A 12,313-nucleotide genomic window follows, 5' to 3' on the forward strand; every position below is an offset into this window, starting at 1 on the left:
GTTCCCGAATCTCTACATCGACTTTGCAGTACTTGGTACCTTACACATCAGCGGCGGCACTTTCTCATTCTCCCGTATCTCCCATCCATCTGAGTGATGATGATGGGATAAGGAGTACGTATCCATACTTGGGTGCTCGAGAGAGACATTGGTACAACCGTTGCCGTCCATTTTCCGAAGAGCACGAGGGGCGTGTGCATAAATGAGCCTTGTCGACACATCCCATCCCAGGGGGCCAGCGAGCGGGGGGTGCGATACAATGCTCATTGTCGCGCACTAACAATTATTTTTTCCAAGATGGACAGTCGGCCTGGCAAGGGAGGGGGGATCGAGTGGAGGAAGCCGCCGATGGACATGCCCTGCCCCTGCCTGCCCACTGCCACTGCCCACACACGACCTCACAGTCGCGGTAGCGGTACGGACATGTGTACAGACCAGACCACCTCACCTCACCTTACCTCCAGTGAGCAGGAGCGAGGGGAGCAGCAGCAGGAGGAAGGGGAGAAACAGTGGCACGCATGTACTGCAAGTCGAGTCCCACCTCCAACGACACGTACCGCTACCTCGGCTGACCGTGTGTCTCACGCAAGACAGCAAGTAGTCGGAACCTCGCATGTCCACCCGACCCGACCAGAAAAGCCAACGAGGGACAAAGTCCAGCCCAGCTGCGCAGTGGCAGCGGAAGCGGCAGCTCCAGCAGCAGGCCGACCTCACACATCACACATCCAATCCAATGGCACCCGACACAATATCGTCTTCTTCCTTCTAGTTCTCCCTCCCCCGTCCGACTCGTTTCTCTACCTGCCTTACTTTACGCAGTACATACCCTACCTTAACGTACCTTCACGGTGCCGTGATTCAAAGGGAGCGAGCGACTGTTTGTTCCTCATACTCAACATCTACCTCTTTCTTCCACTCGACCCAGCTTGACTTTGCTCTCTCTCTCTTTCTCTCTCGGAAGTAGTACCTGAGTTGACATCCATCATCCCTCTACGTATCCGTACCTTACTTTACACAGCTTCGCTCTGCTGTGCATCATTGCTCTGCTCAGCTCTGCTCCCACCTCACCCACCTCGAGGCAAGGAAAAGGTAAAAGGTACCTTACCTTACTGCCGGAAATCCTCCGTTGGATACATCACAAACACACCCCACTGCGATTTCTTCATATCTTCCGCCAGACTTCTCCCATATACCGGCCTTCTTCTCCATCCTTCCCCTCCTACCCGACTTCTCCTCACTTTTGTTGCTATTCCATCTCCAACTTCTGTTAGGTATCCTCCTGCGTTGCCAGTCCTTGCAACCCATTTCACCTCTTTTGTGTCTCTCGACTCAGCTGCTGCTGCTGCTGCTGCTGCTGCTGCCTGACATCAACTAGCTCACCTCACTTCCACATTTCATCCCACTCCCACAACCGCAAACCTCACAGGAAAGAAAAGCGAGAGGGAAGAAAAAAAGAGTACGTACCATCAGCTACTTGTCTTTGCAGTCTTGCCCAAGCACATCGTCAGGTACCCATTCCCCCCGACCATCCTCACCCATGCCCATTTACCCATCTCTTCCAACACCCATTTCCATATCCCACACACCCATGCCCTTACCAGCGTCAACCCAAGGCCCCAAGGGCCCCAGTTCTCTCCTCCAAGGAGGTCCCAGACCCAGGTCCCATCCATCTTCATATCCATCAACCCAGGTCCCAGCCCAAAGGGCGCACTGCACCGTCGTTCAACCCGTGCGCACACCCCCATCCTTACCTGACCTCTCTTTACCTTACCTTGCTCTGCCTTACAAGCGCGCATTCACACATACATACATTAGATACCGCTCATCCCATCCATCCCTCTTCCCTTGGATTTTCTACCTACCCGTCCTGCTTGAAGTTCTGTTCCGACCTTCCATCGTAGCCGCGTCTCTTCTCGCTCTTGCGCGCTCTTCCAACCTCTCTCCCGGCCCCGGAGCATAATACGCATACCTCGCCCACGCACCCGCCGTGTTGTCTACCGTCCATTTACTCACCTTGAGCCACAGGTTGTGTACCAAGCAACGCACCATTACAGGCCGTACCCGAAACCACACACCAAGACTACGAGACCCTTTGGCGAACCAACAGACTACCACTTGCTGTTACTTCTGGTGCGCGCATGGTCTCTGTCTTCCAACGTCTTAGTCTCCTCGTTTGCGCCTCTTAAGCAAGCCGCTACACCCGCCCGATTCATCTCCTCGGCGAAGCAGTTCCAATATCGACAGAAACGCCCACCGCGCATCTAGGCCATCGTGACTCCGCCGCGCATCCTTGTCTGTCCACCTTGCTTCACACACGTACTTACCAGGTACCCACCGCATCCTCTAATATACCGCTCTCTCCCCACGGACGTCATACCGGAGCGGCCTTTTCCTCTCGAACTGCAACTTCTCGACCTTTGCTAGCGGCCCATTCGACTTTGCACATCACCATTTGAAGAACCAATTTCGTATCGGTTTTTCCCCCCCCATTTGGTTCCGCGACCACGTACGACGCTATCACCTACCCATTCGCTCGTTTTCACTTCCGACCGCTCTATGAGGCGCCAAAGCTCGGCCTTCCCCCACCTGACCTACGCTCGTTAAGGAAGTTCAGGCTTGCTCAGCTGAATCACGGCAGACGAAGAAGAAAAAAGAGACAGGCGTCGCAAAGCAGCAACACGAGGGCGAGGATTCGGACCGTTCGATCGCTCGCCAGAAAGAGACTGGATTTGGGAGACCACCCACAACTACTGAACACCAACTCGGTATCGCTGTCACTAGGCAGCGCGCAGATCTACTATCAAGATGTTTCGCCAAAGGTAAGCTCTGCCATGTTTTGTCGTTATGTGCCGACAAAAATAGCTGTGCAGCCCGGCTCCCCGCAGAGGATGCGCGCGTTGTTGCGCCATCTCGAAACCTTTTTGCGCCTGCCCGGACATGTACTGACTCGTGTGCCTGTTCACAGAACAAGCGCCCAAAAACCCGGCGATGAATTGCTGGCCACTTTTCGAAAGCAATTCCCCGAGGTGGCTGTTACGACCACGGCCCCAGTTGGCGCCGCGAGCGCCGCCGTTGATAATACGGGCATGGTTCCGTCTATTCCGGGCGTTCAAGAAAGGTCAGTACAAATACCTTCATGAACCTTTTCTGGAGTTTTGCAGTTGCTTTCGCGGCACCCGGCCGCGCCCGCCGGGATGAGTTCAGGCAGAAACGCGGGGTACTCTTGCCCATGTGTGGATCAAGAGGACTCATGCGCAGTATTCCAAATAAGATGCTTGATTTATCCGACTCTGTGGCTAACATTATATTTGCTGTAGAAGCCACAGCCTCAGTCATGAAGCTTTCAGGGATCAAGACCCAACGCCCAGAGCTACGAATGAACCATGGAGGTTCACGCCGTCGCTGCTTGACCCCAACTCGTTCTCCTTCACCAACTTCGCCAATGCTCCGCCCGGTTACTACACTCCCACGCCGGGAGGCACCAACACCATCTATCATCCTCAAGCCGGTGACTTGCACACACCTACCCTAGGGCTCGGCATGGGTCTCGGGACGCCTCTGTCGATGCCTACGTCTGAAGGCGCAATGCACGCTGGGCAGCCTATGATGGACCTCGCCGGGTTCCAGGGGATGCAAGGAATGCACCACCCTCAGCAGTTTCAACAACCCTTCAATCCCTTTATCCAGCCTCCGGTACATCAGCAATCCTTCGCCCCCTCGTCATTTGTTCATCAAGACACCGGATACGAGACTATGGAGCAAGATGGGTCGCCAATGAACTCTGATCCATCTGAAGAGCGAATGGCTTCTATCGACAGCGCATTTCACAACTCGCCCATGGTTGGTTTCCAGGGACGCCAATTCGGAGGCCTGCCCATGGCTGCGGTCATGCCACCATCTGCTGAGAAGTTCCGGTTTCACGCTACTTTGAATGCCCCTACCGCCATGATCAAACACGCCGATGAGATTCCCGTCACGTATCTCAACAAGGGCCAGGCTTACTCTCTGTCTGTGGTCGATACCAATGCTACAATGCCTGTGGCTCCGGGGACCAAGTTCCGCACTTTTGTCCGGATCTCCTTCGAAGACGAGCAGCAAAGGCAGAAGCCCGGCGTCTGCTGGGCTTTGTGGAAAGAGGGACGAGGCACAAACGAAGCTCATCAACGAGGCGGAAAGCTGCAGGCCGTGGAATATGTAGAGGCAGGCCAGCCGACCGAAGGCGACGACAAGAGAACCCGTGTTGAGTTGGAGTCGTCCTCCTTTGACGGGTTTTCAGTGGTTTGGACCCCCGGCATCAACGGCGCCCCCGAATGCAACATTGCCGTACGCTTCAACTTTTTATCAACCGACTTCAGTCACTCCAAGGGTGTCAAAGGCATTCCAGTAAGACTCTGCACCAAGACCAGCACATTCCCGATAGACACCGCACAGCCAGCAGCCGATGCCAACCCGGAGATCTGTTTCTGCAAGGTCAAGTTGTTCCGCGACCACGGTGCCGAGCGGAAGCTTTCCAACGATGTTGCACACGTCAAGAAGACCATCGACAAGCTCAAGCAACAGATAACCCAAGCTGAAAGCGGCATGAAGGACTTTGGAAAGCGCAAGAGGTCGAACGCTGCAGCACAAGTCAAGGGTGCAGATCAGCGACCCGGCAAGGTTCAGAAACACAAGCGAACTTGGTCCATGTCCTCCACCAGTTCAGCCGGGGCCGGAACTCGCCCTCCTCTCGAAGAAGACTTGCACTTCAAGCTTCAAACATTGCAGGATATGTTTACCAGTACCCGACCTGTGAGCGTATTGTACCTACGTGGCGAAGAACTCGACGATCCAGACCTGCACCCCGTTTCGCTTCCTGGAGAGCAAGGCGAACTTGCCAAGGTAGAATCCCGCGAAGGCCCAGCATGGCAAGCACGGAGTGGCCGCAGTTCTGTTGCTGGCTCGTCTCTCGTATCACCTTCGCCGAGCTCCCTATCACTAGCGTCTCAGGCTTCAGTTGTCCCGAATCGTCAATGGGCTGGGTTTGAGGGTGAGGGCTCTGGCGAACCTGCTTCCCGGCAAGGGTCAGACCAACCTACCAAGGTCACCAAAACAGACGATGCGGGCAATTTGAGCGGTTGGATCGAGGCACTAGGAGTGGACCCAGCTTATCGTCCTCCTCCAGAGCGCGTGGTAAAGCCCGCCGCTTGCTTCTACATTCTCCGACCCAACATAACGGAGCCAGAAAAGCGGGAGTACTACCGGGCTATCTACTTGGCCCAGAGGAATCTCAAAGACTTTAACTATCGTGTGGCTGCAAAGTGGAACCTGGATCCTTCGAAGATTCTGCGGACAGTTCACGTTCTCGATCGTGGTCTCGAGGTCGAGATAGACGACGACGTCATTCAAGAACTCAGAGAAGGCCAAGACATGAGGCTCGAAATCAAGGAGATCTTGCCCGAGAACCCCGTCCAGCTCAAACGCGAATGGGACATGGCCATCGACCCAAGCGATGGCGACGCCATGGATCAATCATCTGCACAAGGCGGTTTCGAATTGCGCCTTAACTTTTAATTTCACATAATTGGATCCATCTCTACTTCAGCAACAATTGGATAGGAATCGAATTGGGGACGGGCTTCATTTTTTCTTTCTGCTCGTCACCAGGGAGGCCACTAGGATATGGGTGGCATAGGCATACACGCGCTCGCACACGCATGGTTGGAATATCGCTCCGAAGGCGTTGTTGATTTTGAGATACCAAGTCCCTGGATGGGCCGCTTCTTCTTTTCAACGCTTCTCGCCACACGAATCGTGGGCGACTTTATGATTTGGGTGTTTAGATCTGGGCCACTATGGGCAATCCTGGGCAGCAAAAAACACACAAGATATCCCCCCCTTCCGCAAGGGCCGTTCGGCACACTCTGGAGAGGCTCGTTGGAAGCGCGACGGGCAGACACACGACGAAGAAGATCTCACAGACAAACCAGACTTCTGTGGCCCTTTCGACCTTGCCAATGGCCTCTGATGCGGCCTTTTTCAATCTCTTTTTTCATTTCACGCATCCATAACTTTTACCATACTATTTGGTACCAAACTCTCTGTCTTTCATTTGTTCGAGGCAACACCTTGTGTGTGTTTTTGCTTCCTGAGCGCTCAGGAGCCATGTAGCTTGGCCGATGGAGTGACGCAAGCATTGGAGGGGAACATTGATAGAGACGAGCTCCCTGCACTGCAATGCATTGTCGCTTGTACCATAGCAACATACCCGCTGATTTCTTCGGTCTATCCGGGAACAGAGAATTTACGGCATTTTCATGAAGTTTGCATTATTATCGCAGCGCTCGCATCAAGCATATTTCAAATTGAGATTGCCAGGCCCGAGAGACCGAACCACAGAAACAATGGCTGACTCTAGTGCTCATGTCGGTTCCGTATAGGTCATGCACGGCGGTTATTACTGACTGGGACACAAAAGCCGCCGTTTAGGTCGTTAAGCACGATGATTGGAAGATGGCCGTGTTGTGGCTAATCTCGCGTGGGAAGCGCTCATTTCGATCGTGGGAGCCACCAGGGAGGCGTTGAAACCGCTGTCGAAGTGTTTTTTCCGCTAGCGTCGTCGACGGTCTAGACCACTGTCATCGCGGGTCCGGTTGCTCCATCATAATCGAACAACATGAGCGGAGACTTCCCTCTGGCAATGAAGACGGATCCAAAGTTTCGGTCTGCCGCGCCTGGGATAATCCCTGAATACAGCCATCGAGTCCACAACATCGTCGATGAAAAGCGACTGTCTTTCTCCAGCCGCACAGCGGTCTCCGTCCGATCGGTCCCATTACGACCTGCTCCAACGCCCTGACGCCGCGCCGCGCCGACGGGATCCGGGCGTATTCGTACCCTCGAACAAGAGCGAGGCTCTCGCTTGAGAGTCATATCCAGACCGTCTCGCTGGCCCTCGGTGAAATCACGACAGAATCCGACATTGGGGCTCGTGAATACGGCATCACCTATTTCCTACGAGCTTTGACCCCCGCAGTTCATGTTTGTTCAACGATCCCAGCCAACCGGAGCAGAAGATGCAACTTTTGGGGAACGGGGCCAAACGAAGTTTATTTTCTTGCGACTCTACGGGGTGAAAAAGATTGGGCAAGCACACGGTAAAGGCTGAGGCAACAAGTTTCCATCGAGGATGGCAACCTAATTCCGTACAGCTGCTTGAGTACCACTGATCCATCAGGCTGCTATTCTGCGATCGAAATTCTCGAATTGGGGTAGAATGACCACTCAACATGCATGCCTCGGTCAGCGAATCAGTGAAAATGTTCGACAACCCTATCGAGTGCTTTCAGTATGGATAGAAGACACATCAGGTGCTCATACGCTGAAAGGGGTCCATCGCGACATACCCCGACAGCTCCGCGGCCACCGACTGGCGAATAGCGGGGCAATTGCTTACTTCGTCCGATCCGTCAGCAGACCATCCCCCCGACGTACCCGGCGAGACACTTACACACCGGCCGGATTCCGGCCATGCCGTGCGATCGGCGCAGTACAAGATACCTCGCGAGGCCGCCCGACAATCCCCCTCACTGCTCTACGTCAAGCCACAGCGATCGCCGCCTTCCATTGCCTTTTGAGATACACGAGCCACTAATGATGTGGCGAGTGCTTGCGTGTTTCGAGGGTCTGGAAGCGCCATGGACTTTTGTCTCATTCGCTCGAAGACGTTTCCTCGGATGACCCAAACATGAGTCAAAATATGAAGGTTGAGCTAGTAAGCCGACCTACATACGCCTATCCGTGCCGTGAGGCCGAGAAGCCACATGTGGCGCAAGCGACGCACCACAGGACCAAAGATGGGCGACTACCTACGACTACAATGGCCCATCATGAGCGTGTTGGATGCTGCGTTGCTCGGCTACCTCCAAGAACTTGTGGCTGAGGGGTGTGTAGAGAAACGTTGTTGGTCGATACTTTCGAGCAGCAAACGTGTTGACCCTAAAGAGCTTGATATCAAGACACCAGCGTACACAAACAACTACCCATGCTCATACAATTCGATCGCCTACGTATCATGGTATCATCTCACCAAAAGCGATGCCGTATCACATCACAGGCACATCACCTCTGTAGCCTGGATCAAAGGTGTCTATCATGGAGGCCGCCCTTGGCTAGAGCTGCAAGATGAACGACCGGCCTCTTGTACGGCCGCAACCATGTGGCCGCACGAAACCTCCTTTGCCAGACGATGTCAGAGGACAAGCCCTCAAACGACATTGTGTCTCTGAATCACGCACGGCGACGACGGGATTGTATTGCATTACGCTAACAGATTGAGAGTTGTTGGATCTCTGACTCGATCTTCTGATCGATTTCTCCGGCACCAATAGCCCGGACCGTCTGATATTTCGGAATGCCGAGGTGAGGGTTTGTGATTGAAATACAGTCCAGTCACGTTGAACTGTTACTGAAAGACGTCAAACCCAACAAATTTCACAACATCGCAGAGAAATTCGAGGCGCATTTCGCCGGTAGTCTCGAACTTTCCTGACAGATACATTCAAAGAGGGGCCTGCGTGCGGGGAATTCGGGGTCAGAAAACGACCTTGGCATGCGGAAAGCGAGGCTTTCGCCTTACCAGGTCGATCTCCTGCGGCTAAAGGTAACGGTAGCACCTTCGGCCCCGGTCGCATGCGACCCCACGGTCCCATTGCTGATGGGAAAAAGAACGTAGGGATACTTCGAAGATTGCCCAACTTGCATCAGAGCCTGATAATGTCTCAAATTCTTCAGACATTGTCTAAGAATTTGGAGCTGTACACACCAAATCACCCAAGAAGAGAAAAGTAGCGGGAAGCACTCCTCCGGCCACGCGTCTCATACCATGTCGCGAAGACGCGGTTGCGAGACCCTGCACCTGAAAGTTAATGATTTCCGAAGGGTCTGCATCATGCAGCGGCACGAGTACACGATGAAGGTCTACGCGAGCGGGTGAAGCCATAGGTCCTGCATTCCAAGTACCAGTACATTGGAAAATGGAGTGCCAGCCACGGCCTAGAGATGGTGGAGGGCACTCGCCACAAGTCAGTTCTCAAGCCGTTCAGCAGACGCTTCTGAGTGGCTCAAGATACGAGAGAGACTAGGACCTTTTGTCCTAAGGGAGTGGCTCAACCGGCTTCCCAAAACGGAGCGTTTGCACGCTGATCATTGACGACCACGGGAGCATCTCCAGGACCACGCAGAAGAGCCTGGACCCAACGAGCTGTAAGAGAGACCACGGAGAGACAGCCTTGTCACGCAGCTTCGACGGCGTCTATGGAACACGAAGATACTTCATGCAGAGAAAAGGAGGGCAGTTACATTCCAGATGACCTCTGTGCGCCTGTGACGAGACAGGATGCGCCATGATTGCGCGGCTACTAGCCACAGTTGGTGCCACAGGTCGGTAATCCGGCGCCCATGATCCTCCATGGCATGAAGATCACTCCAAACTATATCTCAAAGTCGCATCATTCTTCAGGGGAAGTATCCAGTCAGATTCATCAAGACCATGGCATCTCAGCTGGCCAAGGGTTCAGCCCCTTCGCGTAAAACAATTAGGTTTAGCGAAGGGTTTAAGGCCTCTGTTCGGCTTCGACCTCGCCCGCCACAAGTGTAGGGAAGACGTCGATCACTTGCTTCATGTGGCTTTAGAGGCGAGCCACACTTGGAGCGTTCGAACGATATCTGTGGAGAGTTGCGTGGCTGAAGTGGCTGAGCCGCTGCTTCCCTGGGGGGTGTGCGCCAGGTGTGGAAGAAGTACGACTTCTGACTGGCTCTGGTCTGATGCACTCGCCACAGTTGAAGGGGGACGGATGGGGGAAACAAATGGCGTTCGTGCGTAGGTGCGGCTTTTGCAGCCGTCGGACGCAGTGGGCGCCCCAGGGGTGAGGGTCTTTGGGGTCTCGTTAGGAAGAAGTCACTTTCTATCTCGCCAACATCTGGGCCGCTCATTGGGTGACAGGACCCCTACACGATTCCAGACTCTTGGGATCGCCGAGGATAGGGGTGCCACGAGGGCTCGGGACTCGGGAGGCATGGCGGAGGGGTTCCATCAGAAGAAGGGAGTCTTGGACCCAGCCACAAGGGACTCTCGCCAAGTTGAAGAGGATAAGAGTCGACGATGCCCCATGGACCAACGCTCGACGCGGTTCTCTTGGTTGATGGATGTGAGGTTCTGGTGCCCTTTCCACGCTCTTACACCGATCGTGCCCTGTCTTTTTCTCCGATCTGCTTCTCCCTTCTTCCTCCAGGACACAGCGACTTCGAGGTGAGAATCCCTCTTCTTGTTTCCTCGTTTCTCCTTACCCCATCCTTCACCTCCTCTCCAGCCACAGTGAGGGACTAGGTTTCTCTGCTTCGGTAGCGGAGTGACGCTTGTCTTGCCGTTGGAACGTCAATGGTGAGCCAATGGCGACGACACATGAGGCCTGTCGGTTTCCTGAAGCGGTAACTTGAGGCTTTTGCCACACCCGAGAGCTCTCTTTTGAGGGAAGATCGCGAGTTCGTGGCGGTGTTCCCCTTCCACACCCTTTCTGGCCTTTGGCTCGGAACGTGGGGGGACGAGGGTGAAGGAGGAGTGAGAGGACCGTAGGCGAGAAGGGGCTAGGGCTGCAGGATCTCGCGGTTCACATCCTCTTCATTATCTACTGGTCTATTACCTGCTACATGAGGGCATTCCCCTTGTAGAGCAGCAGCTGAGACGTCGATCCTCGCTTGCCAGCTGGCTCCTTGTGGGTGCAAGTGCTCCCCTCCGGGACCTTGAGGACGGATCAGTGCCCCCAGTGCCACCTACAATCGGTCTTGCTCCCTGTAGGGCAGGCGACAAGCGAACGAGAAGCCCTTGAAGCAGCGGAGACAAGCGTTTCCACTGATCAATGGGCAGGATGCTACGGGTGGCCAGGCGGCGAGCTGTCGCCACGCGAGACAGAAGCTTGCCCCTGGCTTGTTTCCGCGATCGGCAGGGAGAAGATAACTCTTCTGGCGGCGAAAGGGGCATCTATCACCACAAGAGACCACTGGAGAGGTTTATCGCGCGGGGCGATATTCAGATCTGCGGACTCTGTCACCTGGAATGCGACGGTGATCGTGTGGCAGGAGTGCCAGTGGAAACGCGATCGCCGTGGGAAGATGCCTTCTAGGGGCAGCTGTCGCAGTATGCCGAGTAGCATTGAGTTTAGGGCTGAAAGGTGCCTTTTCTTTTCTACTGTGTATGCTTCCCCCGTTTCGCCAGCTCGCCACCCTACCTCTCTGCAAGCTCTCAGAGTTTCTCTGGGTGACCTGACCTGACAGGCTGGCGAAGAGGCACGTTGAGTGGCGGGGATCGGCAAACACGTTTTGAGAGGGGGGGCCTCGGCACGGTTAGATGGGAGCCCATGATCGGCTGGGGATGACAGAACTCTGTGGATGATGGGACGTTTCAGAAGCTTTGTCAAAGAGAAGGGGAACGACCGACGAATGTGAAAGACAGGGATTCTCTCGGATCTTTTTGCGATGGTCTTTTCTTTCTGATGGTTCTGACGGCGAACAAGAGGGATGAGATCTGCAGATCGACCGTTTGCAAGAAGCGGGGAAATCTGTTGTTGTGTATTTTGTTGACTATTTTTTGCGGGGGTTTCTGGGAATGGCCAGTTTGCAAAGCTTCTTTCTGCAGTCATTCGAATCGGCCTGTTTTGATTTTTCAATCCAATTGATTGTTGGATTTACGATGTTTGTTTGCTGTTGATTTTGTATTCTTTTTGCAATGCTCTTATGTTTTTTGGTGGAATTTAGCTGATGGGATTTGGGGGGTTACTTTTCAGGTGAGAGGAGGCGAATGGTGATCGGCGGTGATCGGCCGTACGTCATTGCCCGTTTCTACCAGCTCCGCGACGTTTCGGAGGCGGGGGGCACGTTGCGCGGTCTAGCACAGCGTAGGAACGGCCGGCGGGAGAGGATCGGTTTTTTGCCACATGAGAGATGAGCGAGAATTTAGCTATAATTCTAGTGATTTCTCTTTGCACTTTTTTGCTCGTGCTTTTTTGTTGTGACTGTTCTTTTCATTCGTGCGACCTGGGGAATACGCTCAGTGGAATCTGCGTGGATGGGCGACGCTTTGGGGGGAAGGAGTTTGGGATTTGTGACGACACGACGGTTGTATGAGTTTGGATTGGAGTACGACTGAGCTTGAATCTGGATATTTGGAATGACGGAGATTCGCTTGCTCTGGATGGGAACTTCGCGATGAGGTTGATGTCCGAGGTCGCGTAGGGGACGAAAAGTGGGGAGATACTGGGCGCGAAATGGGCGATGACGAAGA

The 12,313-nt window shown here is 54.1% G+C and overlaps 5 protein-coding genes across 5 annotated transcripts; 3 read left to right on the top strand and 2 right to left on the bottom strand.

Moving 5' to 3' along the window:
* Positions 1–2,805: 2,805 nt before the first annotated feature.
* On the top strand, positions 2,806–5,550 carry CTAM01_11463 (CP2 transcription factor; the record flags this gene model as incomplete). Its single annotated transcript, XM_060527474.1, has 3 exons — positions 2,806–2,819; positions 2,966–3,118; positions 3,318–5,550. The coding sequence occupies 3 exons, from the start codon at positions 2,806–2,808 to the stop codon at positions 5,548–5,550; spliced, it is 2,400 nt and encodes a 799-aa protein (XP_060377914.1).
* Positions 5,551–6,652: 1,102 nt separating this feature from the next.
* On the top strand, positions 6,653–7,613 carry CTAM01_11464 (uncharacterized protein; the record flags this gene model as incomplete). The annotated part of the gene is made up of 3 exons (XM_060527475.1): positions 6,653–6,699; positions 6,789–7,017; positions 7,365–7,613. The coding sequence occupies 3 exons, from the start codon at positions 6,653–6,655 to the stop codon at positions 7,611–7,613; spliced, it is 525 nt and encodes a 174-aa protein (XP_060377915.1).
* A 186-nt stretch (positions 7,614–7,799) lies between these two features.
* CTAM01_11465 (uncharacterized protein) lies at positions 7,800–8,826 on the top strand (the record flags this gene model as incomplete). Its single annotated transcript, XM_060527476.1, has 2 exons — positions 7,800–8,178; positions 8,531–8,826. 2 exons carry the CDS (start codon positions 7,800–7,802, stop codon positions 8,824–8,826), a joined length of 675 nt encoding a protein of 224 aa, XP_060377916.1.
* Positions 8,827–9,665: 839 nt separating this feature from the next.
* On the bottom strand, positions 9,666–9,851 carry CTAM01_11466 (uncharacterized protein; the record flags this gene model as incomplete). The annotated part of the gene is made up of 1 exon (XM_060527477.1): positions 9,666–9,851. A coding segment is annotated over one exon (186 nt), but the record flags the coding sequence as incomplete, so codon positions are not given.
* Positions 9,852–10,904: 1,053 nt separating this feature from the next.
* CTAM01_11467 (uncharacterized protein) lies at positions 10,905–11,596 on the bottom strand (the record flags this gene model as incomplete). Its single annotated transcript, XM_060527478.1, has 2 exons — positions 10,905–11,474; positions 11,528–11,596. Coding segments are annotated over 2 exons (639 nt in total), but the record flags the coding sequence as incomplete, so codon positions are not given.
* Positions 11,597–12,313: the final 717 nt, after the last annotated feature.

The sequence above is a fragment of the Colletotrichum tamarilloi genome (genome assembly GCF_030869305.1).
Source record: "Colletotrichum tamarilloi strain Tom-12 chromosome Unknown Scaffold_62.1, whole genome shotgun sequence".
NCBI classification, from domain to species: domain Eukaryota; kingdom Fungi; phylum Ascomycota; class Sordariomycetes; order Glomerellales; family Glomerellaceae; genus Colletotrichum; species Colletotrichum tamarilloi.